Source organism: Eleutherodactylus coqui, chromosome 10 (genome assembly GCF_035609145.1).
Source record: "Eleutherodactylus coqui strain aEleCoq1 chromosome 10, aEleCoq1.hap1, whole genome shotgun sequence".
NCBI classification, from domain to species: Eukaryota; Metazoa; Chordata; class Amphibia; order Anura; family Eleutherodactylidae; genus Eleutherodactylus; species Eleutherodactylus coqui.
This window is the reverse complement of record NC_089846.1, coordinates 77,068,414-77,092,285: the sequence shown is the minus strand read 5'-3', so window position 1 is coordinate 77,092,285 and position 23,872 is coordinate 77,068,414. Positions and strand designations below refer to the sequence as shown.

At 50.1% G+C, this 23,872-nt stretch overlaps 1 protein-coding gene across 3 annotated transcripts in view; it reads right to left on the bottom strand.

Moving 5' to 3' along the window:
• Nucleotides 1-23,378, bottom strand: part of LOC136580634 (coiled-coil domain-containing protein 177-like) — a 33,856-nt gene extending 10,478 nt beyond the window's left edge. Inside the window, exons 1-2 of one of the 3 annotated variants that reach the window (XM_066581351.1) lie at nt 21,778-23,378; nt 17,547-18,351 (exon numbers count right to left, since the gene is read on the bottom strand). In XM_066581351.1, the coding sequence (XP_066437448.1) occupies nt 17,753-18,351; nt 21,778-23,209 (2,031 nt within the window). In that variant the 5' untranslated portion in view covers nt 23,210-23,378 and the 3' untranslated portion in view covers nt 17,547-17,752. Of the gene's footprint in view, nt 1-17,546; nt 19,811-21,777 lie in introns of those variants that run through there. The other 2 variants (XR_010786991.1, XR_010786992.1) reach the window with 2 other exon arrangements.
• Between the last annotated feature and the right edge of the window lie 494 nt (nt 23,379-23,872).

Below are 23,872 nucleotides of genomic sequence, written 5' to 3'. Positions count from 1 at the left end.
TTGATTCCGGAGCAGCCGCTAACCTGATAAACATGCGTTTCATTAGACCCCTGATGGCTGAATTTGTGGCGCTGAAGACACCAATTCGTTTTACTAGCATTGATGCTACCCCTCTTGCTACTGGCTTGGTACGATGGAGGACCCCAGTGTTACAGTTCACGGTGGGGAGTTCCCACTCGGAAGAACTATCATTCCTGGTGATGGAGAAAATGTCGGTAGACATGGTACTAGGGATGCCATGGTTGGCGTTGCACAACCCCCAATACAATTGGACCACCCGGGAACTGACTCATTGGGGACCATCCTGCCATAGCCATCTTGCTCCCCTTCCTTTCTGCTCAGCAGATACCGCGCTCATACCGGAATACTTGTCTAACTTCCGGGATGTGGGTTCCAAAAGCCTGTCAGAGACCCTGCCTCCTCACAGAGAGTGGGATTGTGGGATAGACCTTATTCCAAACAAGCCCATCCCTAAGGAAATGTCAAGGTTGATGCCCTCTCGCGGAGTGTTTGGGTGCCAGAATGTGAGTCACTGCCTCCCGAAAATATCCTGGAACCTGGGGTTGTGGTTGCGGCTGTGGACTCTGGTCTCATTCACCGCCTTCAGAGTGCTCAGCAGGACGCTCCACAAGGGGTTCCCGAGGGCAGATGGTTTGTGCCAGAATCATTACGCCTCTCAGTTTCTGAACCCTACAAGGTGGGTCAGAAGGTGTATCTGTCCTCCAGGAACCTAAGACTGAAGGTCCCGTCCTTAAAGCTCGCGCCGCGCTTTGTAGGGCCTTTTACTATTACGTGTGTAATTAACCCGCTCGCTTACGAACTTGAGTTGCCAGCCACGTGGAAAGTGCATAGGGTTTTCCACAAGTCCTTGTTGAAACCCTTTGTCCCTTCGGTGACCGCCGTCCAGTTTTCCGCCTGGGGTTAGCCAGGGTCGAGGCAAGTAAGCAGGGACAGTGGGGTGCGGGAAGTTCAGGGCACCCCACCTGGTGCTCAGGGGGTCAGAGTGCCGTAACATCTGGACCCTTAGGACCTAGTTTACCGGGATTTCATTTATGGAAGTTCCTAACTATACTGGTCTGCATTGACCTCAGCAGCTGAAACCCACATCCTCTCTTCGGGACTGTACCGTCACTAATCCACCAGATACTGTAATGAGAATCAATGATGCGGCTGACCTTGAATTGAAGAATCTCATCCACCAATACCGGTGAAGGAGGGGACGACCCAAGTACCGGACTCACAAACATCTTCAATAAAGATTTGTGGAACACATCAGTGATTTTTAACGAGCCAGGAATGTCCAAGCTAAAAGACACTGAATTAATGCTCTCCGTGATCTTAAACCGTGGACCCAACTTAAAGGATGGTTTTTAAGATTGATGTTCCTTGTAGACAACCAGACCAAGTCACCTACATGAAAACCAAACCCCTCCGACCAACTATTATCCGCCACCCTTTGATAGCTTCTTACCTATCTATTAAGATTTCTCTGGAGTTCCCCCCCCCCCCCCCCCCAGGCAGCCTCGAGGCTGGATGAGAATTTATTCTCTTGGGGCACCTCCGATATAGATTTAGTGAATGAACCAAAACGCCATAGTTGCAGTCAAAAGGAGATGAGATGTGCCCGTAGACTCTAAAGATCTGTTGTTTAGAGCAAACTCTACCAGACTAGCATTCTTGATTATCAGACACAAAGCATCGCAGATACAGTTCAAGACTCTGATTACACTTCTCCAGCTGACCATTAGTCTCAGGATGGTAAGCAGAAGAAAAACACAGCTGCATACCCAACTGGCGACACACAAAACACCAGAACCCAAATACAAACTGCACCCCTCGATCAGAGACCATGTTAGATGGTACCCCATGTAACCTAATAACATGAGCTATGAACAGCTTAGCCAATCTTTTAGCATTAGGTAGACTAAGCAGAGCAACAAAATGACACATCTTGCTGAAACGATCAACCGCCACCCAGATAACTGTGTTTCCCTCGGAGGAGGGTAAGTCTGTGATGAAATCTATGGGCAGATGAGTCCAAGGTCTCTCCTGTACCGGTAGAGGCAACAATTTCCTGGCTCGGAGATGCAGAGGCAATTTGGCTCTAGCACAGGCTTTGCAAGAGGAAACAAAACTAAAAACATTTCATCTTAAAGAACCAAAAGATTCTATTTAATAACCTTTGATTATTGTTAATGCTTGGATGACTGCCGGAACAGAACTATGTATTTCAGAGAGTACTTTAAGCCTCAAATGTAGAGGAACAAAAAGTGTCCCCTCTGGCAGGCCTGAAGGAGCCAAGTTTTGTGCCGTATGAATCCGTTCCTCCAGATCCAGGGACACCGTGGACACCACCACCCCCTCCGACAGAATGGGTGCAGGGGGTTCATTAGAGACCACCGGGACAAAACTCCTAGCAATAACATCCGCATTGACATTCCGACTGCCAGACCGGGAAGAGAACGACCACTGTGCCTGTCTAGGGTTAAGTTTCTTTGCCGATTCTAACAGTGCTAGCAACCGAGCCATGACAATTCTTGCTCTCCATCTTCTCCTCCTGTGGAGAAGGAAGAAAAATAAGAATAAACGCAAAGAGAACATACAAACTCCATGCGGATGTTATCCATAATCAGATGTGAATCAAGACCCCCAACACTACAAGGCAAACGTTCTAGCCACTAAGTTCCTTCCTACTTAATGCTCTTGCTTCTTCTCCAGATGAGGAGAAGGAGAAAAGGGAGAAGGCAAACAGAACTTCGTTTTCTCCTTCATCTTTCTTTCCTTTCTCCCCCCCTTCTCTTTCTAATAGTTTTCCATTGACTGCAATGTTAAAGTAAATGTATATGTTTCCATACATTTCTTTTTCAATAGGCTCCGCTTTTCAATTCCACAAAAAAAAAAAACTGTTCAGAAATGCATGCTTTGCTAAATGTATGAATTGTTTAACCCATTATAGCATATGTATCTGTGAAACACTTCATTTTCCATTTTTTTTAACCCAAAAATGTGTGACCGTATGCCAGTGTGCATGGGCCCTTAACCCTTTCCAATCCACTGTCTGACGTCTAAAGACATTCTATTTGAAGGCTGTACAACTCCGATGTCAGAAGCCGTCCGGCAGGGTATTCTTACTGTATATTACTGGCCGCTTTGTTGTCGGGGGGCCTCTCCAGCATGTCCCATACCACAGTACTGGCTCTAGCCAGCAGATGGCGCCATTGTATAATTGCAGAAACAGAAATCCCCCTAGGAAACCCTGAATCCAAAATTGGATTGCAAAGGGTTAATGACCTATCTTCAGGATACGTCATCAATGAATGATTGGCAGGGTCCACTGCTCAGGATCCCAGCTGATTCTCAGCACCTCTGTGACCATGGACAGCCCAGGAAGCAGATGCTGCTGACCATAGCGCAGTCTTCTTCCTGCAACGTTCATGCTGACAGCAGTGCTGATGTGCAAGGATCCCAAGCGGCGGACCCCTGCTCATGGAGGATAACTCATAATTAAAGGTACCTTCCATGCAAGATGAAGGGCTAACAGGAACCTCTTATTGTGTTTTGGCTTGCTTGGTTGACCGTGCCACTAATATTCACACACAGAGCCCTGGCATCAGCATGGCACCAGGTCCACAGCATTTATTTCCCAAGCCATACATAACAGTCATATTCCCATTAGCCCATGTAATGCAGAGTTGCGAGCTCTCCGTTAAAACAACCTTTTTGCCAAGAGGGAGTAGTGTATTTTTTTTTGCCATGCAGGAGATCACCTTTGTGGGGCATGTTATAACCCCAGAGGGATTTACAATGGATCCAGAGAAGGACCGAGCTGCTCTGGACTGGGCTCAGCCAGAGAGTTTGAAGCCACTTCAAAGATTCTTGGGGTCCGCTAATTATCGAAAGTTTATACACAGATTTTCGGAGATGGTTAAACCATTGATGGATGTGATGAAGAAAGATTCCTTTCCTTCTAAATGGTTTCCGAGGGCATTACACGCATTTGAGTCTTTGAAGAGGTGTTTTGCGTTGGTTCCTATTCTGGTACAGCCAGATGCATCCAGGTTATTTGTGGTGAAGGTGCCGCCTTGCAGATTCAAATCTATCCAAGGGCAAAATCTGAGTGGAGTTTTTACTTTCTCTTTGTGTTTATTATTGTTGTTCTTTCCCTCCTCTAAAATACAACCAACAAGTGTGGTGGGCCGCTGTCACGTTTCAGTCAGCACATGGTTAATTCTTTGCCAACACACTTAGTTTCTGCAGGTTCTATCCAGACTTGCCAGAGTTAGCAGCTCCTGTGTTTTCTAGTCTAGGTAATTAGTCCTGCTAGTGTCTGAGAGGTGTGGCTGGTGATTGGCATTTCTGTCAGCCAATCGGCTTCTCCTTCCTCCCTATAAGATCCAGCTCTTGCTAATTGGGAGTTGCCGATTAATTTCCAGTGATCCCTGAGCAGTCAGCCTGCTAAGAGCTGCTGTGTGCCTGGCTCTGGTGCTTTGGTTTGTTCCCTGTTGGTGTCTATTGTTTGTTTGTACTTGTTCTTTTTACTCCTGTGCACTGTACCCCATGTGTTCAGGGCTCCCTGGTAGGGATTTGTAATGGCCCAGGTACGAGTGTGGTTCCGCACCTGTCGGAAGCGATTGGCCAGCCGGTTAGGCAGGGTTCCCTTCCGGGGTAGGGGTTTGCAGGGAAAGGATTTCCCTTAGTTTATTCTTCATTTACTTTGCACAGTCGAGATATACAGACCTTTACCCTCCTGCAGAGGTGCTCTCTGTCCGTTCTGCAGCTAGCCACCTGTACCAGCGCTTTCCCACATCCGTCTTGGCTGCCCCCATACACTGTTCGTGTTGGCAGTCCAGGATGAACGTGACAGCCACTGGCTGTAATGGTCAGCTCTGTCCTGAAGAACAAAACTATCCACATCCTTTCCTAGAGGCCCCGTTCACACAAGTGCATAAAAGATGCCAAAGTTACCCGTGTAAAAGAAAAAAAAACACGCAGGTAACTGCACAAAAATAGCGTGAATGGATGTTTTCTGCGAAGTTGCTTCACGTTAAATTCGTCCATTCACACAAGGGAATTTGCGCGGCTAAAACTTATCTGTGCAGAATGCAAGAAATGGATGCTGTTGCTCAGAGAGGGGGAAGAGAGATAAAGGAAAGCCCCGCAAGGCTTTCCTTCATCGCTGAGTACTCCCTTCATCTCTGCAGGGATAGTGTTTCCCCAGCAGCTGGAGAGAGAGCGAGATGAAGGGAGTCCCCGAGGAACCCCTTCTTTGCCAGGGACTCCCTTATTCTCAGTGAGATACCGACATTCCCCTGCAGGGGAGAATAAGGGCTTCACCAGTAGCAGAGAAAGAAGGAATTTCCCTGCAGGGGAGAACAAGGGAATTCCCGAGAGCCGGTAGAGAGAGGGGACAGGGCTTCCCCGAGAGTGGGTACAGAGGGGAAGGGGCTAGCCCCACCCCCTCTTTTTGCTATTGGAAAAACCCTGGTAGAACCCTTTTAGCCTGCCACCTCTCTCTAGCCCCTCCACTCTTGGGGAAGCCCTGTAGCCCGGCCTCCCTCTCTCCCAGCTCTCAGGGATTCCCTCGTTCTCCCCTGCAGGCAAACCATGGGCTCCCCGCAGTGGGGATATCACTCCAGCCCGGATGAGATGAAGGGAAGCCCCACAGAGAAGGGGGTTCCCATGGGTCTTTCCTTCAGCTCTTACTCTCTCCCCAGTGCAGAGAGAGAGAGAGGTTCCTCTGCAGAGGAATTCCTTCTCTCCCGGACAGCTGAACAGCACATTTTAAATGTCTCCTTGTAAACTCCTGTTAGTCCCCTCATCCCCATGGGACTAACAAGAGTTTACAGCAGGAAAGTTAAAATGTGCTTCTGTGTTTAGCAGTAGGGCAGCAACCGACCCCACCCCCCTTATCTTCTTTCATCTCCACTTCTGATTGTTTAGAAGTTTACACTAAACAATCAGAAGGCTTACCTCATCAACCTCCCCCTTGTTATTTAACTCCCATAGGACTCTATGGAAACTCATGCGCTTTTCGCATCCAAGATGGGTCAGGGCTAGAGATGAGCGAGCACAACGGGTGCTCGTTGCTCGAGTCGAACTTTCCGCGATGCTCAAGAGTTCGTTTCGAGTAACGAACCCCATTGAAGTCAATGGGCGACTCGAGCATTTTTGTATATGACCCATGCTCCGCTAAGGTTTTCATTTGTGAAAATCTGGAAAACCCAAGAAAGTGATGGAAACGACACAGAAACGGATAGGGCAGGCGAGAGGCAACATGCTGGGCTGCGTCTCAGGTTCCCAGGTCCCACTATTAAGCCACAATAGCGGCGAGAGTGCCCCCCCCCCGCCTAACCATTTTTTACTTCGGACAAACCCTCATTAGCAAGCCACACCTTAGCGAAGCACCACACTACCTCCAACTAAGCAAAATCACTGCCTGCAGGACACACCGCTGCCTCTTCTCCTGGGTTACATGCTGCCCAACCCCCCCCCCCCCCATGACCGTGCATCTGCAGCGCACACAAGTGTCCCTGCGCAGCCTTCAGCTGCCCTCATGCCACATGCTGGCTGCATAGCCACACCACCCTCATGTCTATTTATAAGTGCGTCTGCCATGAGGAGGAACCGGAGGCACACACTGCAGAGGGTTGGCAGGGCCATGCAGCGACCCTCTTTAAAAGGGGGCAGGGCGATAGTCCACAATGCTGTACAGAAGCAATGAGAAATCCAAGCCTGTGCCACCTCCGTCAGGAGCTGCAAACGTGGGCATAGCAATGGGGAATCCATGTGCCCACACAGTATTCATTCTGTCGTGTCGCATAGCTCAATCGATATCGCAAGGGGAAAGCCATCTGCACTCTGCCCCCTACCCAAGTCAGTCAGTGTCTTTGTGCCAGACAGGTCAAACACCGCGATGGGAACTAAGTGGGCACCAACAGCATAGGTGGGTCCTAGGCAACCCAAGACATGAACAATTAATAAATCTGAGCGGCCAAACATGGCAGACTTGCACCGCGCCCACGACATAGGCCTCGGCCCACAGCTTCAGCAATCGTAGGCAGGAAGCGGACTTTCACTGCACCCAGGACATAGGCCTCTGCACAAACCCTCAGCAATCGTGGGCCTAGAGCAGACTTCAATGCTAGCGTAGCTGTGAACGTCTCATTAGCACTGTATTGCTCCTCTAGTTTGTCCCAATGCAGTGCCCCGGATAGTACAGCTAACGTCAGATTAAATACAGGTGGGCTTCGGCCCACACTGCATGCCCCAGTCAGACTGGGTTTTTTTTTATAAATAGTCACAGGCAGGTACAACTCCCCTATGGGAATTCCGTGTGCACCCACAGCATGGGTGGCTCCCTGGAACCCACCAGCGGTACATAAATAAATCCCATTGCAGTGCCCTGCACAGCTGAGGTAACGTCAGATTAAATACAGGTGGGCTTCGGCCCACACTGCATGCCCCAGTCAGACTGGGTTTTTTTATAAATAGACACAGGCAGGAACAACTCCCCTATGGGAAGTCCGTGTGGACCCACAGCATAGGTGGGTCCCAGGAACCCACCAGCGGTACATAAATAAATCACATTGCAGTGCCCTGGACAGCAGAGCTAACGTCACATTAAATACAGGTGGGCTTCGGCCCACACTGCATGCCCTAGTCAGTCTGGGTTTTTTTTTTTTTTGGGCCACGTACGTTGAACACCGCGATGGGAACACTTAGTGCACCCATAGTATGCGCAGACCCCTGTAATACTCCTGTAGCAAATGTATAAGCTGACCCCACTAACAGTTATGTTGCAGAAGTCTAGGGAGACCACATTAACACTTCTGTAGTAACAGTATAGACGGACCCCAGTAACATTTCAGTAGCTGCAGTATAGGCAGAGCCCAGTATCAGTTACATTTCCGTAGTAACAGTATCGACAGACCCCTGTAACATTTCCGTAACAGCAGTATAGGTAGAGCCCAGTATTAGTGGGATTTCCGTAGTAACATTATAGACAGATAGACAACACCTATGTGGAAAAGCTAGTATTTTCTGAGACAAGAGAGGGGCATTTGATTGCAATGAAAAGGATATTCAAGGTACTGAAAGTCTGCACTCCTCCTCATCTCAAGCTGAAATATGGAAAGGCTTCATTCATATGTTTTTTGTTGTCCATTTCAAAGTGTTAGCAAATAGCAATCCAAGTTTCCGGCTACTAACACGCATCTTACTTAGAAATTACCAAAGATGATCACAAGTAAAGGCCTCATCATCAGTCAGTCCAAAATCATTCAGGGAGTACGTGGCTCTCAGCTGGCCTGCTTCCACCAAGGATCGGTGCCTGCTGCTACTCTGTATCTTGCCCTGCAGGGATGCTGTGTTCTATAGTCACCTGTATTCCGACCTCAGCTGTACGCTTATCTTTTGATTTAGCATTACCAACAAGTTGGAAGCCACCATTGCTCTACCAGTCGTCTGAAAGCTTCAGCTAGGGATGACGGACTTTATTTAGTTGGTTTTTGGAATGTGACAAGGATTAAGTGGGCCGTGGCGGGGGGGGGGGGGGGGGCTTTCTTATTGTGTCGTTTTAGGTGAAATTCTTGGACTGCCACCAGACGGACCACTGCGAAAGCATTTGCCAAGAATGTTTTCATTGTTTGAGGAGGAGGGGGATGTTTTTGAGGCAGTACGTGTCCTGTCCACGTGTCCGTGGTTATACGCACCTTTCCAGTAACCGCGTTGCTGAAAAATTGTCGCGCCTGGGGACCTAGTAGCGCGGCCTCGCCGCCATCATGTCCTTGGGAAGCCTCTGTTTCCACAACCCTGTAGCGTAGCAGCAGTATAGGCAGACCCCAGAATTAGTAACATTTCAGTGGTAAGAGTATGGACAGACCCCAGTAACATTTCCGTAGCAGCAGTATAGGGAGAGCCCAGTATTAGTAACGTTTCAGTTGCAGCAGTATAGACAGGCCCCAGTAACATTTCCGTAGCAGCAGTATAGGGAGAGCCCAGTATTAGTAACATTTCAGTAGCAGCAGTATAGACAAGCCCCAGTAACATTTCAGTAGTATCAGTAGGGATAGACCCCAGTAACATTTCAGTTCCAGCAGTGCAGACAGACCCTAGTAAGATTTCATTGGCAGCAGTAGGGACAGACCCCAGTAACATTTCAGTAGTATCAGTAGCGACAGGCCCCGGTAACATTTCAGTTCTAGCAGTGCAGACAGACCCCAGTAAGATTTCAGTAGTATTAGTAGGGACAGACCCCAGTAACATTTCAGTACTAACAGTAGGGAGAGACCCCAGTAACATTTCAGTTCCAGCAGTGCAGACGGACCCTAGTAACATTTCAGTAGTAGTAACAGTATAGACAGACCCCTTTAACATTTCTGTAGCAGCAGTGTAGGCTGACCCCAGTAACATTTCATATGCAGCAGTATAGACAGACTCCAGTAACATTTCAGCAGCAGCAGTCTAGGCAGAGCCCAGTAACATTTCAGTAGTAACAGTATAGGCAGACCCCAGTAACATTTCATTTGTAGCAGTATAGACATACTCCAGTAGCATTTCAGTAGCAGCAGTCTAGGCAGAGCCCAGTAACATTTCAGTAGTAACAGCATAGACAGACCCCAGTAACATTTCATTTGCAGCAGTATAGACAGACCCCAGAGAAATCACAGTGGTATAGAAATCTATATTATTTATGTAGAAGACCCTTCACAGATATAGAAAATAAAACTTAATAACTTTTATTAAATAATTCTAAAAACGTGGGCTCACATATAACACTTACAAACATTGAAATAGTACAGAAAACATAACAAAAAAGTGTTTCAGGATCGACCCTGGTTGGTGATCATGTAGGATAGCACGTCTCCTGTATATTTTGAGGAGATTGCTATAGTTTTCTCATTCACTCACAGGTAAACCTAAGATGTCATAAATAGATATATAGGAGTCTGCAGGGTACCGCTAATAAGGATAGATGATGGTACTTTTTTATATGTGATAGTTGGGCCCACAATTGGATCCCATATTTCACAACAAGATGTGACCACGTCCTAATGGTGGGTCTTTGATCCTTTAGATCATTATGCGGTGTGTGAGTGGTAAGTAAGTACCCAGCTGTACCACGATCTTGTTTGCGTATCCCTGGTGCTCAACGAGAAAGCTTTGTATGAGTGCCCCCGTTGTAACCCGATGTTAGATTACACGTCAATAGTGTTAAACAAGATCGCGCATCAGTACTGCTGAACAGGAAGGCTCAAAAGGCTCGACGCGTTTCCCTATCCTGATACAGGACAGTTCCTCAGGAGCAATGGTGATTATCACCATAAGTTACTATAAAGTACTTGTAAGAAGACAATTGTAAGAAAACAATAGTCACCAGGGTTCAGTAAGTTAATCAAGTCCTTCATTTAAATGGTGGGGCCCAGTTTTGGGCGGTACCACCTGCTTAAAAAATTTTTTTTCGTAAATTACGGTTACCACTTCCTTATTTCCATACCCCCAAGTCTCGGTTGGTCACTTATTGCATCGTGGATGTATATAAATTGATGCAAAGTGGTGACCCCCCCGGGGTTACAAAGTATCCTAATCCCCAAGGTCTAGAGGGTTTCGAACAACAGGCGCGAATAGTATAATGCCCGTTTGTTTAGGCTTAAGATAGGTCTATCTGATGCGCCCGTATATTTAGGCTGAAGATAGGTCTATCAAGTGCAGCCCCCTAGTGGCTGATATGTCAAAATAGTTCTCTGCAGTCCTAAACAGTCTGCTGATGCATAGATTGAAATGGTATCAGTCTATGTATATCAGGGGATAATACCCAGTATAGCTGGTGGCTCAGGTCGTAAGTAGTAAATGCCCCAGTTGAGCAGCAGCTGTCTTAGACAGGGGAGAGAGGTACACCTATCTGGGTTAGGTCCGGGGAAAAGAACCCCATTGGTGATAGATGCCTGACGGCAGAGAAAGATAGAGCCCCCTTAGTGTCTACCCAAAGTTGGATTAGACAGGGGCATGCAGCAGAGACAGGGAGAGAGAAGTGGTGCCTGCGGCTCTGATGGTGCAGCAGTAAGACAGACCCCCAGTAACATTTCATTTGCAGCAGTATAGACAGACCCCCAGTAACATTTCATTTGCAGCAGTATAGACAGACCCCCAGTAACATTTCAGTAGTAGTAACAGTATAGACAGACCCCTTTAACATTTCCGTAGCAGCAGTATAGGGAGAGCCCAGTATTTGTAACATTTCAGTAGTAGCAGTATAGACAGACCCCGGTAATATTTCCGTAGCAGCAGTATAGGGAGAGCCCAGTATTTGTTACATTTCAGTAGTAGCAGTATAGATAGACCCCAGTAACATTTCCGTAGAAGCAGTATGGGCAGAGCCTAGTATTTGTTACATTTCAGTAGTAGCAGTATAGACAGGCCCCAGTAATATTTCCGTAGAAGCAGTATGCGCAGAGCCCAGTATTAGTAACATTACAGTAGTAACAGTATACACAAACCAAGGTAACATTTCAGGAGCAGAAGTATTGGCAGACCGAAGCTACATTTCTGTTGCAGAAGTATAGGCAGACCCCGCTAGCATTACTGTGGCAGAATTATAGGTAGGCAGAACACAGTTACATTTCTGTAGCAAAAGTGTAGGCCAACCCCAGACACATTGGTGTACCATGAGTGCAGGCGAAGCCCATAAAAATTACTTGGATTACATTGTAGGCGAGGGCCCAAAAAATTGGTATACCGACAGTACAAACGTACCCCAGAAAAATTGCCCATGCCCAACCCAGAGGGCAGGTGAAACCCATTAATCGCTTAGCTTACAGTGGCTGAATTTGTAACTAGGCGTGGAGGCAACCCAGTTAAAATAAAAATTGGTTCAGGTGGAAGTTTCAATGCTTTAATGAGAATTGAAACGTATAAATATTGTTTACAAAAGTTTTATATGAAGCCTTTTGGGCCACAGAAAAATTGCCAGTTCGGGGTGATTACGTGAGGTTTCAGGAGGAGGAGCAGGAGGAGGAGGACGAATATCATACACAGATTGACAAAGGTAAAGGTCCCCATTTTTTACGGTGATGGAGAACAATGCTTGCATTCGCGGTTGCAGCGAAAGTAATCTTTAGGTACCGCTGCTGTCCGCTGGTGGAGAAGAGAAGTCTGGGGAAATCCAGTCTTTGTTCATCTTTATGAGTGTAAGCCTGTCGGCACTGTCAGTTGACAGGCGGGTACGCTTATCCGTGATGATTTCCCCAGCTGCACTAAACACCCTCTCTGACAAGACGCTAGCCACAGGCAAGCAAACATCTCCAGGGCATACAGCGCAAGTTTGTGCCACGTGTCCAGCTTTGACACCCAGTAGTTGTACGGAGCAGAGGCATCACGGAGGACGGTCATATGATCGGCTATGTACTCCCTCACTATCCTTTTACAGTGCTCCCTCCTACTCAGCCTTGACTGGGGAGCCAAAAAGCTGGCAAAGGCCTTGGAGAGTGTTCCCCTGCCTGCGCTGAACATGCTGCCTGATCTCCGCGCCTCCCCTACTACTTGGCCCTCGGAACTGCGCCTTCTGCCACTAGTGCTGTCGGATGGGAAGTTTACCATCAGTTTGTCCACCAGGGCCCTGTGGTATTGCATCACTCTCGAACCCCTTTCCTCTTCGGGAATTAGAGTGGAAAGGTTCCCCTTATACCATGGGTCGAGCAGTGTGTACACCCAGTAATCCGTTGTGGCCAGAATGTGTCTAATGCGAGGGTCACGAGAAAGGCATCCTAACATGAAGTCAGCCATGTGTGCCAGGGTACCTGTACGCAGCACATGGCTGTCCTCACTAGGAAGATCACCTTGAGGATCCTCCACAGGCCATACACGCTGAATGGATGAGAGGCAGGCAGCATGGGTACCCTCTGCAGTGGGCCCAGCTGTCTCTTCCCCCTCCTCCTCAGGCTCCTCCCCCTCCTCCTCCTCAACGCGCTGAGATATAGACATGAGGGTGCTCTGACTATCCAGCGACATACTGTCTTCCCCCGTCTCCATTTCCGACCGCAAAGCATCAGCCTTTATGCTTTGCAGGGAACTTCTCAACAGGCATAGCAGGGGAATGGTGACGCTAATGATTGCAGCATCGCCGCTCACCATCTGGGTAGACTCCTCAAAGTTTCCAAGGACCTGGCAGATGTCTGCCATCCAGGCCCATTCCTCTGTAAAGAATTGAGGAGGCTGACTCCCACTACGCCGCCCATGTTGGAGTTGGTATTCCACTATAGCTCTACGCTGCTCATAGAGCCTGGCCAACATGTGGAGCGTAGAGTTCCACCGTGTGGGCACGTCGCAAAGCAGTGGGTGCACTGGCAGATTAAACCGATGTTGCAGGGTCCGCAGGGTGGCAGCGTCCGTATTGGACTTGCGGAAATGTGCGCTGACCCGGCGCACCATGCTGAGGAGGTCTGACAAGTGTGGGTAGACTTTCAGAAACCGCTGAACCACCAAATTAAAGATGTGGCCCAGGCATGGCACGTGCGTGAGGCTGCTGAGCTGCAGAGCAGTCACCAGGTTACGGCCGTTGTCACACGCAACCATGCCCAGTTGGAGGCTCAGCGGTGAAAGCCAGCGGTCGGTCTGCTCTGTCAGACCCTGCAGCAGTTCGTGGGCCGTGTGCCTCTTCTCTCCTTAGCTGAGTAGTTTCAGCACGGCCTGCTGACGCTTGCCCACCGCTGTGCTGCCACGCTGCGTGACACCGACTGCTGGCGACGTGCTGCTGCTGCTGCTGACACATCTTGATTGCGAGACAGAGGTTGCGTAGGAGGAGGAGGAGCGTGGTTTAGTGGAGGAAGCATACACCGCCGCAGATACCAGCACCGAGCTGGGGCCCGCAATTCTGGGGGTGGGTAGGACGTGAGCGGTCCCAGGCTCTGACTCTGTCCCAGCCTCCACTAAATTCACCCAATGTGCCGTCAGGGAGATATAGTGGCCCTGCCCGCCTGTGCTTGTCCATGTGTCCGTTAAGTGGACCTTGCCAGTAACCACGTTGGTGAGGGCGCGTACAATGTTGCGGGAGACGTGGTCGTGCAGGGCTGGGACGGCACACCGTGAAAAATAGTGGCGACTGGGGACAGAGTAGCGCGGGGCCGCCGCCGCCATCATGTTTTTGAAAGCCTCCGTTTCCACAAGCCTGTACGGGAGCATCTCCAGGCTGATCAATTTGGCTATGTGGACATTTAAAGCTTGAGCGTGCAGGTACGTGGCGGCATATTTGCGCTTTCGCTCCAACGATTCTCTTAGCGACAGCTGGACACTGCACTGAGAGACATTGCTGGATGGGGCCGAGGACAGCGGAGGTGAGGGTGTGGGTGCAGGCCAGGAGACGCTCGTGCCTGTGTCGTGAGAGGTGGGTTGGATCTCAGTGGCAGGTTGGGGCCCAGGGGGAGAGGCGGTGGTGCGACCTGGAGGCGGTGAACGTCCTTCATCCCACCTTGTGGGGTGCTTGGCCATTATATGCCTGCGCATGGTGTTGGTGGTGGTGGTGAGGCTGGTGGTGGTGGCTTATCACACCAGGTGGGGTCAGTCACCTCATCGTCCAGCGGCTCTTCCTCCGAATCCTCTGTGCGCTCCTCCCTCGGACTTACTGCTCTTACTACTGCCTCACTGATAGACAACTGTGTCTCATCGTCATCGTCCTCCTCACCCACTGAAAGCTCTTGAGACAGTTGCCGGAAGACCCCAGCCTCGTCGCCCGGACCCCGGGAACTTTCCAAAGGTTGGGCATCGGTTACGACAAACTCCTCCGGTGGGAGAGGAACCATTGTTGCCCAATCTGGGCAGGGGCCTGAGAACAGTTCCTGGGAGTCTGCCTGCTCCTCAGAATGTGTCATTTTCATGGAGTGAGGAGGCTGGGAGGAAGGAGGAGCAGCAGCCAGAGGATTCAGAGTTGCAGCAGCGGACGGCGTAGAAGACTGGGTGGTCGATACATTGCTGGAAGCACTTTCTGCCATCCACAACAGGACCTGCTCAGACTGCTCGTTTTTTAATAAAGGTCTACTACGTGGACCCAAAAATTGTGATATGAAGCTGGGGACCCCAGAAACTTTCCTCTCTCCTAATCCCGCAGCAGCCGGCTGCGATTCGCCAGGACCAGGAACTGGGCCTATGCCCGCACCCTCACGTGGAATTTCGCGACCTCGACCGCATCCACGTCCTCTACCCCTACCCCTCAGCATGGTGGATTAAGAATCGAGCAGACACTGAGCGGTGTAAAAATTTTTGTGAATTATTGCCGCGCAGTTGGTGGCTGCCAGCGGTTATATAACTCAAAATGAAGCCAGAGATAAATTATAAGGAAGGATGCAAACAGGACTAGCTGTGCAATATGCAATTGTGATGCACCTGAAGTCCCACAGGCCACGCAGTCAAATGCACTGGGTCACAGGTATCCGTAAAAAGGATTTCTTTTTTAATATCTGTTTTTTTCAGTGCAATGCAGGCTATACAGCTTGTATCGGACTTTCCCTCTATGGGTGTCTGTCACCGTACACTGTGCAGGCAGCTGACGACTAACACAGAGCGGTGTAAAAAATGTGTTGTATGTTGGCATGCACATGGCGGCAGACAGCGCTTACGTTACGCTAACTGTACCCAGGAAAAAATTTTACTGAAGGCTGAACGCAGGTCTTGCTCTGCACTATGCAGTTTTGATGCACCTCAAGTCCCACAGGCCACACAGTAAAATGCACTGGGTGGCAGGCAGCCGTAAAAAGGATTTTTAAATTTTTTTTTTTTTTTAATGCAATGCAGGCTATGGAGCGTGTATTGGACCTTCCCTCCATGGGTGTCTAGCACCATACACTGTGCAGGCAGCTGACGGCTAACACAGAGCGTTGAAAAAAATTTGTGGTTTCTTGGCTTGCACTTGGAGGCAGACAGCGCTTACGTTACGCTAACTGCACCCAGCAAAAATTTTTACTGAAGGCTGAACGCAGGCCTTGCTGTGCAATACTGAGGTGCTACAACTCCCAGCAACCACGGAGTTAAATGCACACGGTCGCAGGTAGCCCTAAGAAGGACCGTTGGGATTGTTGTAGACAGGATTCCACACTACCACTGTCCCTGCCTCACCAATACTTCCCCTATACTACGTAGTACAGACTGCAGCCTGAGAACGCTATAGCTGTAATGGGGCTGCACGCCCGATATACAAAAAAAAGTGCACAACTGCTCCCAGCAGCCAAAACAGTAGTGTACTAGGTGAGCTGTGGCCCTAAGAAGGACCATTGGGGTTCTTGTAGACGCTAACACTCTCCCTATAGCAGCAGCAGCAGCACTGTCCCTAATCTCTGCCAGCGTGTGTCTGTGACGAGCCGCGGGCGGCCCCACTTTATATACTCGGCGGTCACTTGATCTCACCAGCCACTCACTGCAGGGGTGTTGGATAGGGCTGGAACGTCACAGGAGGAAGTTGTAATGCCTTCCCTGCATGTCTATTGGCCAGAAAATGGCGCAAATTTTTCAGGGAAGGAAATGGAATTGACTTGAACACCGCGTGGTGCTCGCCTCGAGTGACGAGCATCTCGAGTACCCTAATACTCGAATGAGCAACAAGCTCGGACGCGTACGCTCGCTCATCTCTAGTCAGGGCTGATCTTTCCATGCAGCAGGGGGTTTCAGTCGCGATGTCCTTTCTTTTTAGGGGCGCTTCTTTTACATTCTTAAAATTTTTTTTTTGCCTGAACGTTCCAATGGGAAACCATTAGTTCTAATAGCTGTGCTTTTTGTGCACGGCTAACTTCGGCATGCATTGTGCGCTCGTGTGAACGAGGCCAGAGGGTGTAATGCAGTCTGTTCCAATACTGGTTATGTAGAATCGGAGGGTTTGAAGGTGATCTACAAAAGTTCTGACACCTGTAGGAATGGTTTGCAGACAATTTCAAACAATAATCTGCTTTCTGTGCTGCAGAGCAGCCAGACTGGGGGCATCAGCCTGACTGACGCTCCCTTACCATCTAACCAAAAAACTTACCAACAACTTCTTTAGTGTCAAATGTGGGGTAGGCCACAGCTTTATTAACGATTTAACCTTTCTACCTATTATTTCTAAAACTCGCTAACCCTTCCCATGCTACAACCCGCTTAACTTAACCGAATTTTAACTTTAAAGTTCCACTGGACGTTTGTAAGCCCGCTTTTCTTGGGCTTGTAAACCTTCCTTCTATCCAGCATGGAAAGTTCAGGCCAAACCAGCTGTGACAACTTCCAACGAATAAAAGTCCTATAAAGTCTCTCCCTGCCCAATCCCCGGGCGGGTGGGTGGGTGTCTTGTCCGGCTCCGTCCTCTCTGTTCCACGCTTCTTCACTTCTGCTCCTCTTCCTGTCTTCTTCCCCCCCTTTCCGCTCTACGCTCCTCCCCCCTCTAGCTCTCTATTAACATAAGCTCCGCCCCCAGTCACCTGCAGCTGCGTTAATTACTATGCTGCACAAGAGACTGGGGGCATCAGCCTGACTGATGCTCCCTTACCATCTAACCAAAAAACTTACCAACAACTTCTTTAGTGTCAAATGTGGGGTAGGCCACAGCTTTATTAACGATTTAACCTTTCTACCTATTATTTCTAAAACTCGCTAACCCTTCCCATGCTACAACCCGCTTAACTTAACCGAATTTTAACTTTAAAGTTCCACTGGACGTTTGTAAGCCCGCTTTTCTTGGGCTTGTAAACCTTCCTTCTATCCAGCATGGAAAGTTCAGGCCACGCGGCATGCGCCGTATACTTCACGGCGCATTCCGCCCCACCCCACGAACCCGAGCTAACGCAGCCTCGACTCCATCCTGCAAACCAGACAAAAAAGTGTCCAAACCAACTTCGTTCAGGTGTACCCCGTCACTCCTCAGTGCACCTCTCTCTCTGTCCTCCAACTCCCAGTGGCGTATAGCAATCCCACCCAGGGAATGCACAAACTTTGAAATCCTTTGGTTGACCACCTTTCGAACATTCTCCATTGCTTCGGGGCTTCTAGCCCCCCTCCAACATCTCCTGGCGATAATATCCGACCAGACCAGCACAGATTCCTGAAAACACTCCCTAAAACGGAGCATGTCCTGTTTTATCAAGACGAGTAAATCGCCCAGCTTCAATTTTCCTAGGTCGTTCCCCTCGGCGTGCACGACCAGAATGACTCGCCGGGGGGTCCACCTGCTGATTTCCGTAACGATTCTCAGCAAACTGGGCCACTGTAGGCCTCGAATTCCATACCAGTTTACCACCGTGTCCGTCATTCCCAGGCTCCTTCCTAGTGGCCGAGTTGCTGCCCTCTTTTCGGCCCAATACACAAAGGAGTGACCGACAATCCATATTTTCCACGGTTCCGCAGCTGAAAAATAGAAACAAAGAAACAGAAAACCATACCGGCCAAAAAAAAGCGAATTCGCCAAGACATAATCCTCACCTACGCGTTCTTATAATACTAGGTCCGGTCTAATGTAGGATTTATAGGCCTGCGACTTCCATCTACCCAGACGTTTTACGTCCTCCTCTTTCATACCATGTGCGTCAGCCATGGTTGCCGCCCCTATTCTAAACGAATGCGCACCGAATTCGGCCGCATTCGTACCTGCCGCGCGTAGGGCTGACCGGAAGACCGCCGAAAATTGGAACCGGGTAAGGGGGGTGCCCGACGAATGGACAAAAAATTGATCACAGATGTTACGCGAGCTCATATACTCACGTACCGTGGCTACCGGGCACCACTTGGAGCCAAGGCTGTTAATTGTTATCCATTCGCCTCTGCCGTACAGGTCAGTTTTGGACTTTCTAATGCATACCCGCAACGCCTCTCCCGATGAAACAACGTCGCTGTGGCGAAGGCCGCCCGGCTTGTTTTTACTTGCCGGGACCAACTCGCCGATACGTAATGCCGCGAAAAACGCCACCGAAAAGGCTGCACTGAATAGCAACGCTTCCGAGCTGTTGTCGCAAACACTCTCTAATATTTCTAATAGCCTTATTAACAGGGAAAACGTGATCGGTCGTCGTTTGTCAATGCGCGTCTTCTCCTTTTTCCAACCGCGTATTATTTGGCGGAAAATAAACTCCTTCGTGACATCCGCCTTGCAGTGCAATTTTAACAAAAACGCTACGCCGGCTAAATGTTTCTTCGCTAATCCGACGGACCGCTGTTTTTCCCGCAATACTGACAGCATGTCCAGCGTAGCTGCCCGCGCCTTGTCGCCGTCGACCACACAACCGCCTGACAATGAAAGCCAATGTAACCAAATTGAATTATAACTGTTCCACGTCGCGCGCGTGACCGATGCCTCCACCAGCTTCAGCAATCCTGCTCTGCCAGCTTCCATAAGTGAGGGGGGCATCGTGCCCCCTCGGCCTCCGCCTGGGGGTGACTGTCCCTGAACGCCTCCATCTGTAAACGAGAGAGTGCGTCAGCCGCCCCATTGTCACGACCCGGAACATGCCTGGCTCGCAAGTAAATATTGCTTCGAAGACATTTCAAAACCACATGTCTCAACAATGCCAACACGGGAGGAGAAGCCGCGGTCTGTTTATTGATGACATGTACCACCGCAGCATTATCTGACCAGAAACATACCTTGCGGTCCTGAAGCTCACAGATCCACAATTCCAAAGCTACCACCAACGGAAAGAACTCCAACAGTGTCACGTTTTTTGTCCACTTTCTGTCCAACCAACTCTGAGGCCAGGGCTCCCGGCACCAATGGTTATTAAAGATGACCCCAAAACCTCCTGATCCCGATGCGTCCGCAAACAGGCATATGTCGCTTCCGGTCACCTCCTCCTTCGGGCATATCACCTGCCTGTTGAAGGATTGCAAAAACACCTTCCAGATGTGTAGGTCTGCTCTTATACCCTGCGTCACGCGCACAAAATGGTGGGGTTCCCGAACCCCCGCCATGGCTAAAGTCAGTCTTCTCGAGAAGACCCGCCCCATGGGGATAACTTTACACGCAAAGTTAAGCAGGCCTGCCAGCCTCTGGATCTGACGCAGGATGACCTTCCTGCAGCTGGACACTTCATTGACCACTTGGTGTAACCTTGCTATTTTCTCAACTGGTAGCCTAAAAACCATCTCCTCGGAGTCGATCTCGATCCCGAGGAAAGTGATCCGTGTTAATGGGCCCACCGTTTTCTCTTCTGATAACGGGACCCCCACCCGACGCATGAGAGACTGGAAAGTTTTGAGCAAAAATACGCAATCGCCCGATTTTTCCGGGCCCACGAACAAAAAATCGTCTAAGTAATGTATCACCGATGAGATGCCTGTCTCATGCTTGAGTAACCACTCCAAAAAAGAACTAAACAATTCAAAATAGTAACACGAAATCGAGCATCCCATCGGTAGACACATGTCTATGAAAAATTGATTTTTAACCCGGCACCCCAGGAGGTGGAAACAATCGGGGTGTACTGGTAACAAACGGAAGGCGGACTCAATGTCCGTCTTCGCCAGCTGGGCTCGCTTGCCCGCCGCTCTAACCAAACGCACCGCGCAATCAAATGACGTATACGTCACCGCCACCTGCTCTTTCGATATACCGTCGTTAACCGAGTCGCCGGCCGGGAACGAAAGGTGATGAATTAAACGGAATTTACCGGTTTCTTTCTTAGGTACCAAACCCAAGGGGGAAACCCGCAAATTGGTAAAGGGCGGTGTTTCAAAGGGGCCGGCCATGCGGCCCAGCTCCACTTCTTTAAGCAACTTTTCTTTAACCAAATCAATGTTATCCAATGCCGATTTTAAATTCGGGGAAAACATCGACGCGGGGGAAAAAACGAACGGAATCACAAAACCTTCAGAAAAACCATCCTTAAGCATTTTTGCCGCCTGCTTCCTGTGGTAACTGTCTAACCACAGATGCAGGACCCGGCTTTTCACTGGGGTGCGGTGCTCCACCGGCACCACCCACTGTGGCAGACGCTCTTTGTTTTTTAAAGCAGCGAACTGCTGCATGCTGGCCCCCGCAAACCGAGCATTCATGTCGGAATTTGCAGGTGGCGTAAAATCTGCAATGGCCCTCGTTATAGAGCCAACATGTGCCGTTAGGTCTCTGTGCTGCCGCAGGGGGCTGTTGCCCGCCTCCAGCGGCTCCTGTCGGAAAGGACGTTCTGGCGGGCCGTTGTGCTAGGATCAGCTGGATCCACACATCGGTTGCTTTTGTGGCCCAGCTTATGTGGCTCATTCCCGATACCCGCCTTCGGAAATCCTCATCATAGCGCCACCAAGCTGACCCACCGTGCAGCTTATAGGCGCTGAATATTGTATTTAAATAGACCATCAACTCCGGTCCTTTACCCGGCTGATGCTGACACACCACATGAGCCAAAACCAAATAAGCTTGAAGCCAATTGCCGAACGTCTTAGCAATCTTCGGCTTCTTTTCTGTACCACGTTCAGACAACCGCTCCTTGTCGACCATAACGTGGTCCACCGACAATAAGGACCAAATATCCACATATAAACCTTTTTTGATCCGTTCCATAACATCATCAGCCAAACCTACCCCTAACGGGGCAACACCGCAGAACATCGAATCTGCATATCTTAAACCTTCCGTTGGGTCACCATCTGTACACAACGTTGAGCTTCCAGACACATTACTCGCCGGCGGGCCTCTGCCCCCCGGTGAACCACAGGACCCTGAAGGCCCTTCTTGCGGATCCACCTTGCTCAACAATGACCTTAACACCGTTACTAAATCTTGTTTATCCGCGCCCTTCGCGGGATCCATCACATTACACCAAGCATTATGCAAAGACAACTCACCAGCTCGACCGACCTCCGGCAACGCCAAGGGTGATGTCCCAGCTGTATTCCTCCTCCGGATCCTGTGGTCTGGCGTGGGCTGCCGACTGTCCTTACGCGTAGCCTCCTGCGCCCTCTGCTGATGGGCCAAACCAGGCTGGTGTCCGCATGACCGTCCTTGCGAGTGGCCTTTACTTCTGTAGCTCCTGTAGTCTTTTGAAGTTTGCTTGGCTTGTAAATTGAGTGGGTGCCGACGTTCTTCTGAGTCCCGTCCATTTTCTTCTGAGCTGCTCCTATCTATCCTGCTATCTCCTCTTGCCCTGTCGCTGCTGCTACTTGAAGCGCTGCTTGCCTGCTCTAGCTGCCTAGAACGCCTGGCTTCTTGTCTTATTGCCCTGGCTCTGTCCCTGCGCCTACGCCTAGCGCCCTGCCCTTGGCGGCTACTGCTAGCGTGGTTGTCAGATACTTGGGACGAATAACCCAGCGTTTCTTGCAGCCGTGGGTCTAGGTATCTCGGGTTAACGAAACACCGGCGCTGCATGACCGTAGCGGGTGGCTGCAACAGTGAATTGTGTCCGCTAGGCCTTTGGGTGGGGTATACCACCTCCTGCTGTCCCGGATATAGGGCAGCCTCCTGTCTATGACAGAGATAGTAAGCAGACATGCTGCGACTATGTCCCGTGTGGCTAGCTGCATGGGGGCCCGGGGTCGGGCTACGTGACCCCGAAAACGAGCTACCCCCTCCTCTATGTGCCCTCCTTGGAGCTAAAGTGGCAGGGCCTGGGCTGCTTACAGGGCTGCTGGCAGGGGTGCTAAGGGGGGCTGCTGTTCGTGGGATGTTCACCCTTCTACTTGCCCCCCCTCCTTTTTGTCGCCTACCTTCTGCTGCGCTGCGCTCTGGCTGCGATGCTGTATAATCCTGGCGGGGTACGCGCCCTCCCCGCGTGTTCCCTCTCTCCTCTGTCTGAACTGTAGACTTGCCTCTCCTTCTCTGCGTTGCCTCGCGCTCCAGCGCTAACTGCCCTGCCGTTGTGGAGGCTGCTGCTGCCGCTGCTGCTTGGTGTAGCTCCTCTCTTCTGCTCCCGCTCGCCGGCGGTGAGCGCTGCCTCGTGGCGGGCCGTTTTCCCGCCACACGATTTGAACCGGGCGCCATCTTGTTTCCGGTGCCAACGGCTCCCGCCGCTGTTTCTTCTCCTCTGCTGCTCCTCCGTCCGCGCCGCTTGTTCGCTGGGCTCGGGCTGAGCCTCGCTGGCGGTTGCTTTCTTCTCTGCGGTCTTCCCCGCCGCTGCTCCTCTGCTTCCGGCGGCGCTTCACTGGCTCCGCTCTGCTGCGTCCCGGATTCTTCCAGCTCGGCTGCTCCCACGGTCATCCTGCAGCTCGACAGAAGTTCTTCGAGCCAGCCGGTGCCGTCCTGCCTGACCGCCGCCTGGATTCTCGCCCGCAAGTCCTCCATTGTCGTCTTCTTCTTTCGCTTGCCGGCTCTCTTCTTCTCCGCTTCGCCCGATGTCTCCCGACCTCCGCTGTAAGTCTTCTGGTTTTTCTTCTGCTCCTCCGCTCAGCTTGCTCTGTTTTTAGAATTGTAATCCACGAGTTTCTTCTGTCTTGTCCGGCTCCGTCCTCTCTGTTCCACGATTCTTCACTTCTGCTCCTCTTCCTGTCTTCTTCCCCCCCTTTCCGCTCTACGCTCCTCCCCCCTCTAGCTCGCTATTAACATAAGCTCCGCCCCCAGTCGTTAATTACTATGCTGCACAAGATACTGGATGTGATCCTTGAGAAACATCCTTTGGTTAAAATCATAAATTTAGACTATTGTTGTGTTTTCAGGTTAATATTTCAGAATATTTTTATGATTTTTAACTTACTTTAGAGCCATTTAATGGTATTTGCTGGACATGAAATGTGTTAATGTATAAAACTGGAAAAATTGAGGTGTTCTAGAACCTTTGACCAGTAGTGTACATCATATCCAAGGGAGCAGATCTATAGTTTTTCAGCGGCACAGGTGCCCAGAGGAAGGAGCTGAGGTGTGTACTATGAGGTTCTGCAGCAGCTGAGGTTCTATGAGGTTCTGCAGCACTGGACATGTATTGAGAAAAGTGAGCTGTCCTTAAATGTT